Source organism: Limulus polyphemus, unplaced genomic scaffold, assembly GCF_000517525.1.
Source record: "Limulus polyphemus unplaced genomic scaffold, Limulus_polyphemus-2.1.2 Scaffold2429, whole genome shotgun sequence".
Classification (NCBI taxonomy): domain Eukaryota; kingdom Metazoa; phylum Arthropoda; class Merostomata; order Xiphosura; family Limulidae; genus Limulus; species Limulus polyphemus.
In genome coordinates this window covers 43100-57832 of record NW_013668039.1, presented here as the reverse complement: position 1 = coordinate 57832, position 14733 = coordinate 43100, and the positions used below count along the sequence as shown (strand labels likewise).

Sequence of the window (14733 nt, the reverse complement as noted above, 5' to 3'; positions counted from 1 at the left end):
AAAAAAAAAAAAAAAGGTACTCGGGTAAGTACGTTATTTCTTGTTTTTCATGTTTATTCTTATAATAAAAGTAACTAAAATTTACAAATATGGATCTCTTTATGTTAGTTAAGATTAGATTAGGTAAAGTAAAAAATAAAAATATTTCATGAGGCATGCACATGGCCAGCTCAGAGTAGCTCATGGGTAGGGTAATTTGATAGCACAATGTGAGCTGCACATTTCTCAGGTGATTTACAACTTACAATGGTGCAAATAGTAGTTAGACACAGTTCAAAGGGTAATAAAACAATAAAATTTAATTATAAATAGATGTATACTGTTGAGAGTTTATAGCTACTTAGGATAAACAGATGTAGTTTCATGTTAAATTTGAAGTCATTTTAGAAATAAAAAAAGAGTAATTTAGATTTCTTTGGATTTTTTTTTGGTGGTTATGAGGTCAGTCAAATTGGCCTACTGCATATGGTTAGGGCAAATAAAATAAATAAAATATAAAGTTTTACTTAAAACAAACATTTGAAGTGTATTTAGGAGGTTTTAGAGATTATGCAAATGAAATTTGAGAGTTTTGAGATAAAGTATTTTTAATCTTAACATGAAAATCACTTTGTACATTCAAAACAAAGACTCAATATATTCAAGGATAAATTTTTTTAGTTTATTAAAAATACTTCACTAAAAATATGATTTTTTTGTATGTGAAAGATTTATAATGTTTACTAAAAGACTGAAAAATAACATAGATATACATGCTATATTAACAGTTAGTAGTATCAAATCTATAAAGACTTTGAATGAGTACAAAGAGGTCACATATTCAGTCAAATTGACCGAGCCTGGGTTGAGAGTTAAAAAGCATGTAAATATAAAAGTTGTAGGTGGAGGAGATTAATGGCACTTTCTAACTGATTAATTGACAGCCCTAATAATTGATTAAATTTGATTAATCAATTAATACAGCGTTCTTCAATGTACTTACAAGTAGGATAGTTGGTGACAAGAGCTGTCCTCATTTATTTCTTTAATGAAAAAGTACATAAATAGCACGGTAAGGAAATAACTTCACTGTTTATTGTAATATATCTTCAGCCAACATTTTTCAGCTCATAGAAGGGTTTCTCTTTTAATTAAAAGTGTCTTTTCTATCCAGAAAATATCAACATGTTGCTCATGTTTTGAGTCTAAATGGTTGTCACATAGCTAATAGATAAATAAGACTGTACAAAACATTCAGATTTCATATCCAAGCAATTATGCTGCAATCTACATTTTATATATGGGGACATAACTTATATAATCTTCTTCTGAGTCAAACTAACTAAAATTCTTTGTGGCATTATTAAGAGGATAATGGTTAATACAGAAGTTCTTTAGAATTTTCTCTAGCAACAATTTTTACTTTTATAATGTTAAAAGTTTTGTCAAAGCATTTATGCTGGCCAAAAGTAATACCTTGTTTAACATTTTGAGCTTCGTCACCCTCTAATCATTTGTCATCTACAAACTTACTTGTGTTTGATGTGTAAAGGAATATATAAGCTCCACTTCATATAAAATAGTATTTTGCTGGCAAACCAAAAAAAAAATGGCATGTCGTTACAAAATCTAATGTTTCTGTCACAACCATAAACTTTGTAACAGTTAGTCAAGCTGAGTATGAGCAGCAATTAGGAATCTGAGAGTCTTGTGACTGCTGAACTGAAACTGAATTTAAATCAGCAATATACAAGCTTACAATTGGAGGAAATGTAATATTGATAAGATCTGCTCAGTTAAATCTTGCTTTAAAATTCAAATTTGTTAAAAAGAAATGTGTTTTTCAACAATCCACAAACCTGTTAGGTGGAGGTGTGTTTTCGAAATCTTTACTCAGGTTCAGCCACTGTATTAATGCTTGGAAATCTTTAATGTAGGTTTCTAACATCATGATAGCTTCCTGCAATAAAACAAACAAACTAATAAAAAACAGCCATAAAAATTTAATTGTAACACATTATATTATCACTTAGGAAAGGAAAAAAAATTGGTATCCATTATAATAAAAAAAATCAATAATCTACAGCCTATATTTCATTACTAAAGTCAGAATACATATATGTATATGAAAAAAAAAAAAGATTACAAAATATGTTTTAATGTTAGCATCAAATAGAAGAATACATGTAATTATATGAATACTGTAAAAAAAACATTAATATATATATACATACATAAACAGTAAAAAAAGTTAAATTGATTAAATGGCATTTACCCTCCAAATTCCTAAACAGTTCAAATAATAATCCCTACTTCCACCCTGACCGATAAGTTGTTAGAAAGAGAACTCAGCTGCATGAGTGAACATAAATACCCATGTGTGCTATCTACATATGTGCTAATTATGAAAGATAACATTGTTCATCCAAAATAAGCAGGATGTAATATTAACTATTAAGTTTTTAATTTAATATTGCTGAAAATCATTATACTTAAATTTTATAAATAGAATGTCTAAATTAAAAAAAATATTCCAGTCTATTAGAGATTCTAAAAAATCTAAGTGACTAAGAAATAAGAATCTTTAAGTAAAAAAAAAAAAAAAAGATTAAGAGATGAATAAACTCTTTAAAACCTGAAAAGAAAATCCTCAAGATTGATCAAAGTTAATATTTTCCAAATGATACCTTCAGACATAGAAATGCTATTTTTTCTTGCACACCTGACTATGAGATTTTAATACCACTAACCTTGAGCTAACTTTCACCTAAATTTACAGTTAATGTGAACTGAACTGGTGTAGGATGACATCATCATGCAGCAATAGCTTTCCACCAATAAGAGGGTGACACAATGGCCATATGCAGTAACTCCCCATGTGCTTGCACATCATGATAACTTCATTCTTAGAGAAGGCAAGAAAAAAGTTGAACTGGAAATAGGAAGAACGGGTGAGAATGTGAGAGGAGGTAAATTTCTATTGGAAATACATTTTTAGTCAAATGTCAGCTTCTAAGACGATAACTCGCCTTCGCATATAGACTTGTTAACATACTTCACTGAAGTGGTGAAGGAGCTGGTCCAAAATTTTAAGTCTAGAAGCTCCCTTCAAAAAAGCACTCAAAGGCAAAGCCCAAGAAGTATGACACCCAGTGACGGAGGCTCCATAGGGGCACATCCATCAGAGACCATATCTTGTCTTGACCAGGGTATACTGTTCATTTGAGATGAAAGGGAGGGAAAGGCAAAATATTGATAACTGCTACAGGGATGGGTAAAATGTGATCATGACCATAGGAGCACCTGCATACCCTATTCTTAAAGTGAGCAAGTGCAAGCCAAACAAGTGGGCAGTGACTTCCCTGGTGCCAGCTTTTTCCATGATAGTCCATGGAATTGGTTCAGTCTGGATCAGACAATTGAGTAAATTTGTATCTCAAAAGAATACCTCAAGCAGTCTTAAAGAATACTCCATCTTTCAGTGAGCACTTGTAGAGTCAGGGCAGATGGTTTGAACTCTTTCCGTTATCCCTGGCCTGATGCAAATTTTGGGAAATAAGCATACCCTAAATAGCAACACCGGTCACTGAAGGGGGAGAAAAAGAATGATAAAGCATACTTACCCATCTCAAAGACAATGGGTCAGTTGAAGAATGATGACTGGAGGAAGATGAAAACCTGCTAGAGACAAAACAGCCAAGTGATGAAGATAATGAGCAACAAACATATGAAGAGTCATCCACATGCCTGCCTGGAGGATCTCATCTAGATGGGCCAGCAAAGATGGAAAACAAAAGAGTGAATCCGGTGACAAATTTGATGCAATGAAATGTGAGATAGTCCCCATCCAGTAAGATTAGAAGGAGAGAGGCCCTGTAAAATTAGGGGACCCAGGGTAGAAACAGATGATGCTGAAGTCCATGATAAGTAACATCACACAGCACAAATAGGACATATGACATGATCCAGGTCTGAACTATCATAAACGTGAGAAGTAGAAGGAAGAGAGTACAGTTACGTTCCCTAGCAGCAGAAGTTTTAGGAAGAAAAGACCAGTTTGGGCAGATGAGTATACAAGTGTGGAGGAAGAGGGTGCAAGAAGCTTCAACAGCATAAACATCCAAATGACAGTGACCCTAAGTGAGATAGAAGAGGATATAAGTCTTGAGAGAAAGTTATTACAAAAAAGCAAGAAGCCAAGAGCTCAGATGGGGCACATATTAGAGCATGCAAGACCACATTCTGGTCCCAGCTAGGCATGAGAATTAGGCAAGAAGGTTGATGAAAATGGAGAGAAGATGGGAAGAAAACACCCTGTGGTAACAGGAAAGGCAAAATATAGTGGACAATGCTAACTGATAACATACATTGGTGGAAACCAACAAAGCATGATCGAGCAGTGAATTTAAAAAGGCAGAATAGTGGTTCACAGTAAGATGGCCTGAGAATATGGAAAAGTGGATGGACCAATAACAAAAGACCCACCAATATCACTGGTAGATATACAATGTGAAAGGGCTATAGGAATGTGATAAAAAGGCTAGACTATTGGAGAGTCGGCCTAAAAGGTGATGGCTTGGAGAAATCCCACATGTGAAAATGGAGGGATAATATCCCATGATGAAAAAGAGATGTAAGAAGTTGAAGCAATAGAGGGGTAAAGGAGGAGAAACCTGGATGCTAAGCAAAGAAGCAGAGTAAATCAGGACTGAGCTGGTTAAAAAGGCACCACCAGAAGGATTCAACAAGGTGTCAAATACCATAGGAAGGACACCAGAGAGGAGCTGAAAAGGAGTATATGCGTATAGAAAAAGCTGAAGGATGATGAACAGAGGACTTGAAAAGAGGAAGTTTGGTGTTCAGAGGAGTGGCAAAGGTGTCCGCAAGAGGGATGTCCAACTGAGAGCAAACCAAACAAAATACCTGGGTGTGGAGAGACCACTACATAGGTAGAATGCAGCCCAGCTAAGAGAGGCAGTCTGCAACAAGGTTTATGGCTTCCAGCATAAAAGAGACACAACAGAATCAAAGGGAATGAGCCCAGAAGAGGAGGTCCAATGCTCAAAAGCAAAGAGTTCTGGAATGGGTGCCCCCTAGAAGGTTGATGTGATAAATGACTGTGAAATTCACAGACCAAGTGATCCATCGAGAGAAGTAGGAAATAAAAAAAATTAAGAACAGTGAGAAGTTAAAAGCCATTGATTTGGAATGAGCTCTCATCCTACCAGAAGTCATGTTGTCATTCAGAAATATGCTCCAACCCAAGAAGGAAACACCAAGGAAGAGATGGAGATCTAGTCTGTGGATGAAAAAAATGCCAGGTATAGTATTGGTATGGTTTAGCTACCATGATAAGTCCTCAAGTAGAGGAGAGGGGAGGTTCACAATCAAGGACAATGGATCCCGTGAAGGAATCCACTGGTCTCGCAAGATCCATTTGAGGAGGCACATGTATGCACACTCCAAAGTAGTAAAGGGCTTGAGAGAAGCCAAACCCCCCAGAATGGAAAGAACATCTTGTGCACAATGACAAAAAGTAGTGCAAACCTTGGTGATCAGGCATTCCATGGCTCACAGGTGAAGAGTAGGCTTGGCCTGATTGAAACAAGAGTTGAAGTAAGCATCCTAGCTCACCAAATATTGCATGAGCATGAGAAAGGTTTTGGATATATGAATATATAATGGGCCAACACTGTTAAAAGAAAGCACAAAATTGGAAGACACTATTCCAATGGATGAAACGTAGAAAATGTCTCTAGGATGGAATAATCAGGATGTGCAGGAAGGTCCCAACACATTGACTTTGATCACCCACAGAAAAGTTGCAAAAGATCACTGGAAATAAAAGAAATTCTCAGAATGGAATGGTAGAATGACTAGAAATTGGTTGCAAGTTGATAGGTCGATCACTGGTTACTAGTCTCCTGTCTTCTTGTGGACCATAAAGTGACAAGTGGAGAAAGAGACCATAAGAAAAAACATGAGAAACCTGTCTATTGGCAGAAAACTGAGACCAAGAACTGTCAAAGAGAAAAAGATGGGTACCCAGTGGGCCTGACTCAACAGGATTGTCACAGAAAAGAAGAGTGATGAACCAGCCATCAGATAGTGGGAGGACAGGGAAGGAGTAGAATGAACCAGTCAAGGAACAGGAGTCAAAGAACAAGTTTGAGAAAGACAAAATACATGGGAAAATAACGAGGACTAAAGCTGTGCAACAACAGCCTGAGTGTCCAGTGAAACAAGAAAACCACCAAAACCTTTTGGACAATGAAAGGGAGCCCAAGGAAGACCACATACACAAGGATGAAGGTGTACCTTAATCAGGAGCACACCTAGACCCAACAAGTCCCAACAGCAGAGGAACCAAGTAAGGAGGGACAGAGTAGAAGAAGAAGAATAGACAAAGGTGGCAAAGATAAGGGAACAAACCTATTCGGAGAACCCCAGCGGAGCATGATGGCCTGCCCATGACAAAAAAATAGATGGAGGTGAAGTAACATAGGAGAGGGGTGAAAAACAGTTAAAGACACAGAAATGGGAAACTAGTGACTGAAACAGAAGGCAAGAGGTCTGCTCTCTAAGCAGGTAAAAAAAGATTCCAAATACAGGGAATCGATAAAGGAAAGGCAGAATGGTTACAAATCACGAGAAAAGAGACATGAATGTGAGGGGACGAGGCATGTGGGTGCAAGTGTGGAGTATAAATCCTAATATCACGCAAAGAATGAAAGACAAAACAAACTCAAAAGTTGGGTTCATGGAGTGAAGAACTGGAAATATTAATGAATGCAGACAAAAGATAATGAAATGAGTATACTTGAGAAAGTACATCCAAAAAAGAGTTTGAGGTAATGATTGGAGATAATGAAATGAGTATACTTGAGAAAGTACATCCAAAAAGAGTTTGAGGTAATGATTGGAGGCATAGTAAGCATGAGGTAATCCACATGTTCAATAGAGCTGTAGCTTCTCCAGTTAATGAGCCTCCAGAAGCCAGAGTAGAAACTGGGTCTGTGTTCATATCTCACACAGGACAAGTAGAAAATCACTGTCACTTAAGAAATCATGAAAAGGATTAAAGCTTTTGGAACAAAAGCCAGCCAAAACGAAAAACCAAAGGTTCCTTGAAAAATGCAAATTTCATCAAACTGAAGTCAGATGAGAAATTTGAATACACCTGTTCAATGCAATACTGAAGAAAAGAATGAAATTATCATGCATACAAGTGCATAGGGGGAGTTACTATGAATAAAGAATGTGCCACCCTCCTATTGGAGGAGAGCTATTGTCGCATAATGACATCATCATGGACCATCGTAGTTCACATTAAAAGACAAACTTAGGTGGGAGTTACCTCATGGATAGTGGTATACAAATCCCATAGGCAGACCTGCAATAGAAATAGCATTTCTGTGTGTGGAAGTGAGATACTGTCTCAGAAAATATTATTTCAACAAACTAATGCTTATTTTAATTAATGGTATTTATTGCATATTGAAGTATTATCTAATTCAACAAGATATATAGTAGTAATTTGTTTTATAACATTCTGGTTATTCAAAATACGTACACCATTAATATATCAAAGTATTAACTCTCTCAATATGGGATTGGTTGAATTAGCTGAGTCTGTGACCCCAAATTGACATTTATAGTCTTTATACTATAACTTATGTTTTGTGTATTTTCACAAAATTTTGCAAGCTTTCAGTGATCATTAATAGTCATCTGTATACAAAAAATTAGAATTTCAAAAAAAGTATTTTTACTAAAATTTTCTCCATGAGTGCAAGGTGATTTTCATGTTAAGATTAAAAATACTTTTCTTCATCTGGAAATTCTCAAATTTCATTTGTGTAATCTCTAAAACTTCTTAAATAAATTTCAAACGTTTTTTTTTCAGTAAAACTTTTTATTACATCTGTTATTTTCTCTACCCTAACTCTGGAAAAGGTTGGTCAATTTCACCAACCTGGTAACCACCAAAAAAAATTTAAATAAATCTCATTTACTGTTTCTTTTCTTTCCAGAATGACTTCAAATTGTTACATGATACTACATTTGTTTATTCTGAATAGCCTTAAACTTGTAGTAGTATACATCTGTTTTTATTTAAATTTTGCTTTATTGCCCTTTCAACTGTCTAACTAATATTTGTGCAATATAAGTTGTAAATCACTTGACAAACATATAGCTCATATTACCCTATCAAGTTATATAACGACAGGCTACTTGTGATATGATCGAGAGTGTACTTCGTAAAAAAACTTTCTTCTTCTTCTTCATTTTACCTAATATAACCTAAAAAGTTTCTAAATTTTACATTTTAGTTACTTTTATAATAATAGGTAGGCAAACAATGATTTATAAGCATAAAGAAATGTTTTATTGATGGTGGAACATACTATATTTCAAGAGAACGCTGGTCTGCCTTCTTCAGGTGTGATCAGTACAAAGCAATACATGGTTTATATATTATTACAAACACAAAAGAAATGGGAATTAAAAGTGAGAGAACATAAGAAAAACACGAAATAAATTACTTACTTTGGTCTTCTTTTTTTTTTGCTATCTACTGTTGATGATACTTAACCCTACTTTTTTCTACTAATAGTACTACTGCACTAAATTTTTTATTCAACCAAATAATGCACCAACGAACACAATAATAACATGCAAAAAGCACACAATGTCCCATAACTATCACAATTTTTCTAGTTTTATAACTATGTGACAAGAGCCATTAAAAACTATATCTAAGCTCGTTGATGTGTTTCCCATGTGTTTCATAATTTGAAACTGAATATTTAAAAAAAGGCTAAATATCGATTTTTGTGTGTCACATGGTACATGGTCTTCTGCATTTGGTCATATTACATTTTATGATGCCCAAAATACAACGTTTCTAATTTCATACAAATTAGAAATTAAAATGTTCAATATTGGTTAGCTAAAATAAAAAAAAAAAAGAACCTCCTACCTTTTCTATTTGCTGAGATATCATGATATTTAGCGAACCCACCAGTTCATCATTTGAAAAGACTTATTAATCTACTCCTACTTTTATATACCAATAACTTTGTAATCAATTGAAAAATATATATTTATTCTACATAATTCTGTCAGTCTTCCCAAGTTATTTGCGAAAGAAATGCTTTTATATTGTTGGAAAGTTTGAAATATTGCTATCAAAGCTATTTTGTGAATAAGAATTATATTTTAAGACCAAAATATGGTTTAGTTAGGAAGCCTGATAAATTACAGTGGATTTTTGGGGCATTGGTATAGTAACATATGTTTTTTTGTATTCCAAAATGCTTATATAAAGTCTATAAAAATTATCCTTTTTCCATCTTCACATGTGAATTTGGATAAGGTTTGGCAAATGTGACGCATGAGTGCAAACAAGGGCTTCGTAGCATCATAAGTAGTACAGATCATTTTTTTCCAAATATTTTTTATTTGCTGTTTTATATTTGAAGAAAAATAACTGATATGTAAGTATTTATTTGAAAACATTAGTTATATACATACACATATGTATGGTAGCTGATATGTTACCGTATTTTACAAAGTAAGAATCTGTTATTTTTCTACTCGTTTACATTGAGGTAGAATAAAAACAAAGTATACAAAACTAAAGATATGGCAATTCGAGAAAAGTTTATGTAATTAGTGAAAATATAAGAAATAAATTTATCATAATCAGTAGAATGACGGTAATAGCAAACATTCAACACTTTGTTTTCGGTAATGTACATTTATTCTTCGGACGTTTTGGAATATTCACATTCCATCTTCAGCGACTGTATTAATTAATCGATAGTATTAAATACACATGTTCATTCAGTTGGAACATTAACAGTAGCATAAGGTGAAAGAAAAAACAAACAATCTAAAACAACAACAACCAGCAGGATTTAAACAGGAAATAACAAAATTTTAACAATTATATTATGAAACTAGTGTGGTAAAGAAGGGGAGGTACAGAGATAACATTGTATAGTTGACAATGTGCAAGGGATGTTTATAATAGGCTTAGCTGTAGAGAAGTTGTGTTATTGTTTAGAGTGGGGCGTTCGTTTAAAATGGACAGGCTTTCTTTGATGAGAAGTTCTGTGTTGGATGAACCAGTCGAAATTACTTTAAAATTGTTAATCAGAATAAGGTGGTTGTTATTTTCACTGTGTAAGCAAATTGCTGATTCAGGTGGATTTGATAGTTTATTACCAGTCCTATTCGATATTCCCTTATGTTCACATATACGTGTTGTGGCTGTAATGCCACTTACGTTGGTAAAACCACATGCCAATTACACCTACGAGTTTGTGAACATATGGGAATATCAAGTAGGATTGGTGAATAATTTGTTTCTCAAGTTACAATCAAGAAGGTTAAGCCAAGAATAATAGTACAACCAAAACAAGCTGTATTTATATTACTGGAAAGCATGGTAATATAGGAAAGGGGATGTCCATAAGCATTTACACCTATACCAACGCTAAATCCAAGTAAGATAACTAGCAAGTTTATTGGATAGGATACAACTTTATACTTTGTACAGAGCCATATCATAAATATTTTCCCTCACTTTTATAAAGTACTTTAGACAATTCTTGTTGCAACCACTGTATTGTAAAGAAGCTGACAAATTCTATCCCACTGCGTACTCAAAGCAGTGATCCGAACAGTTTTTGTAGGATATTTCCACTTTTGGACTTGAACTTGCAGTTTGCTGGTGAATAATTTGTTTCTCAAGTTACAATCAAGAAGGCTAAGCCAAGAATAATAGTCCAACCAAAACAAGCCGTATTTATATTACTGGAAACTACAATTTTATTGGTTATTGTGTAAGCATGGTGATATAGGAAATGGGATGTCCATAAGCATTTACACCTATACCAATGCTAAATCCAAGTAAGATAACTAACAAGTTTATTGGATAGAATACAACTTTATACTTTGTACAGAGCCATATCATAAATATTTTCCCTCACTTTTATAAAGTACTTTAGACAATTCTTGTTGCAACCACTGTATTGTAAAGAAGCTGGCAAATTCTATCCCACTATGTTCTCAAAGAACAGTTTTTGTAAGATATTTCCACTTTTGAACTTATTGGATTGGCCCAGACTTTCAACAAAGTCATAAACACTTCATAATAATTTAGACAATTGTTGTTGTCACCATTATAATGTCAACAAGTTGATATATCCTATCCCACTGTGTTTTCAAAGCAGGGTAAATTCTGGGAATTGCATCACATGAACTTATTTGATATTGAGGGTGTCAAAGTACTCAAAGTATGGTAACACCTAAACAGGAACGGTGATTCATTGCTTTTTGTTAGGCAGGCTTGTACTTCAGCCGCTAACAGCAGATTGAAAGAAAATCTCTAGAGATTTACTTGGACCTTTACTGTCCATACTGAAAAGAACTGAGTACTATTAATTTTGTTTTCTCCAATTTCTAGCTCATCTACTACCAATAAAATAACTACAGAAAATAAGTGTGAAAAGGTGAGAGCTTAAACTCTGACCATAAGTACTTTGAACTTTTGTAATCACTACTAACAATATTATACATTTTATTTGGCAACCTTTATTTTCGTTATACTTTGAGTACTTATCTACAACCTGGAGAAATAGCTATAATGTTACAGTACAAAAATTAACAAATAAAATATAAAGCCTTTACTGAAAATAGAAATGTTTGATATTTAATTACAAGGTTTTTATTTTATTTGTTTTTACTGTTTATTATTATAAAAGTAACCAAAATCATAAAAGTAGAGAGATTTAAACTATTTAGAATAAACATTTCTGGTTTCCTATTGCAATTTGCAGTTATTCTAGAATAAAAAAGGTAATTTAGATTCATTTCCTAATTTTCATGATAGTTACAAGGTTAGTCAAATCGATCAACACCATATAAAGTTAATATTGATAAAATAACAGATTATATATAAAGTTTTGTTAAAAAAAACGTTTGATGATTATCTAGAAGGATATAGAGATTATGTAAATGAAATTTGACAAATTTCAGATGAAGAAAGTATTTAAATCTTAAAATCAAAATAACTTTGTATGTTGGATTGTCAACATTCTGAAAGAAAAAAATTCACAAGCAAATCTTTAATAAAAGTTCTTAAAACATAATTCAAAAACCAGATATTTTGTGTAATCCTTGTAATCTGCAAAGTTTTGTAAAGACTTGTGTACACATACAAAAATTATAGTACAATTACTCTCACAGATACTTTTCTGGTTATAAGCTGGATGGTTTCCACCCAGCCAAAAATGGAAGAGTTTACAGATTAAAACCTTGGTTTTCTATTGGCTATAAATAATAAAATATTAAACATAAGAGAGAACACGGCAGGTGGGCATGGCAAGAGGGGTCTGGTTTTTTAGTTTATGGCTCTGTAAACAAATACAATTGAAAGCTACGAAAATTATGCTTTGCCTGAGCGATTACAATATTATAATGAGAAACTTGCATTAAATTTCATATTTCTCAGAGGGGTGGTAAATAAATTAGAGAAGAGGGAATATCTAGAGCAAACATCACAATTTTTGTACTAGAGGAAATTGAGGACTTTTTCTTAAATATTGCCTTATAAAACTAAGAACTTCAAACTTATATAATATTAAAATTGGAATTATTAGTCAAATTTTTATTCCTAAATTATTTATATACCATGAAAAGAAATTAATTTAATTAAGTATCGAATGTAACTCACTAAAACCTCCTGACATGCATAGAAAAAGATGCCTGTAGTAAAAATGTTAAGGTAAAAACATCTGAATTTAAAACTATATATTTTACAAACACTAATAAAAATGTCAGTTCATAACATTTATGAGAAATGGTATACTGATAATTGAATCTCTCAGTAAATTTCAAAACTATGGGAATTTAGAGGATCAAGAATTTAGTTAAATTGTCTTTCAATAAAATAAAACAAATTAAAATTTGAAAATATTTCTTAAAACACCATATATTTACGAAATGTAGATACTGAATCAGTTTCATCAACAATATATTGGAAGCTTTAACTCTTGAAGCCTCAAATTCAAATGAAAAAGATTTGATTCTGATGACAAAATCCTGTCCCATATTCTTTAGTTAGTGCAATACTCAGATCTCTAGTGTTGGATTGAAATTAGGACTTATTACTGAGCTATCTGTGATCTTTACTGTTTTTGGTGTGCGTGTGTGTGTGTTTTTAAAATAGTTCATTACAATCCTGGCAAAGTTTGGTTTATGGAGCCCATGAAAAATCACACATCTGGGTCTAATTTCATCAAGCAGGAAATTAATCTACTAGCAGCACATTAAGTTGTGCAAGTCCATTCAAGTTGATCCCTCCAAACAGTACAGCACAATGCCACACATCTCAACTCTCCAGGCACAAACCTTTTGATAACTGATAATAGTATGCATTTTGCCAATTATCATGATCTTGACAAATTTTAAATAAGCTATACTTTGCTGTGCAACAATGTAGTTGAAACGTGTTCCGACTCAGGATGTTCTCTTTTTTTATACTTAGTAACTGATATCAACTCCAGTTGCTGTTATGTACTCCATACTGAGACCATGAACAGTGGACTGGCAAATTATAATGGCCATTTTTACCTACCATGACCTTGTCTAGACTCTGGATTATACAGATCAAGCGTATGATAGACTGACCATAACTTGATTGCCATTGACATAATATATCAAAATAAATACACCACTTCTGTTTGTTCAGTTTTCAAAATTTGAACAGCTCTGGCAGTTTGTAATTTTATCAAAAACATTTACCCATTACCATCAGATAATACCATCAAACAATCATAGTTCAAAAATTTTAAGTCATCATCAAAAGAGCATTTCATCAAACCTGTAGATACGGTATTTTTCAAGTGAGAACAGCATACCAAAACAACACATACCCTCACAACAGGGCACATAACTAATGACATTATATACTCATTGTAGTATTTATTCACATATATATAAACACACAAATATCTAGTTTGTGTATAATTCTCTGCAGAATGCCTTTTAACCGGCCACTAACCAAAAATAATATATTGTTTGAAACTTCGTAAGAACTTTCATAAATGCACATAGTTTAAGAAACATATAGCTTGTTACTTTGATAAATTTAGTTTTTTGCATTATAATCTTTAATATCTTGGAAAATTACATTTGGAAATATTATTTATAAGATATGATTATGATATCTATATTTGTTCCAGATTGGAACTTCTTACTTTTTATGTTTTAGTACATTATTTTAAAATCTCTAAAAACTTTTTTTTGTCCATAAAATGCAAATTTTGTCTATTTGTAATATTTTAATAATCACATACTCTCCTCACGGTTTCAAGTAATATACAAGACCGAAAAGAATATTTCTAAGTGAACCTAAGCAACAAACGAGTATCTTTTATTTTTAACTAGGATTTCACATTTATATATGTACATAAGGCAGATTTTGTTAAACAAGACCGATGTCTGTAGGTTTACTTTCTTCTTAGAATTCTTCTCAAGAAGTCGATAAGCCGTCTTAACGTTGTTAGAACAACGGGTAAAAGTTGTAGCTAGTGATGAGTTGGCCGATGCGTTTCGAATGCGTTCTGCATCCATTATCAAGGCTGAATGTTGTGTGAATTGTGATTACTGTTGGTGGATATTTATAGGTATGGGTAAGCAGGTGGTGGTATCTAGCTTGTGGAAGGCGTTCATTGGTGGAGT

The 14733-nt window shown here is 33.1% G+C and overlaps 1 protein-coding gene across 7 annotated transcripts in view; it reads right to left on the bottom strand.

The window, feature by feature from the left end:
• LOC106466931 overlaps nt 1–14733 on the bottom strand; it is a 166652-nt gene that overhangs the window by 113860 nt on the left and 38059 nt on the right. For all 7 annotated transcript variants that reach the window (XM_022395025.1, XM_013927249.2, XM_022395027.1 and 4 more), the window contains one exon: nt 1839–1939. In XM_022395025.1, the coding sequence (XP_022250733.1) occupies nt 1839–1939 (101 nt within the window). Of the gene's footprint in view, nt 1–1838; nt 1940–14733 lie in introns of those variants that run through there.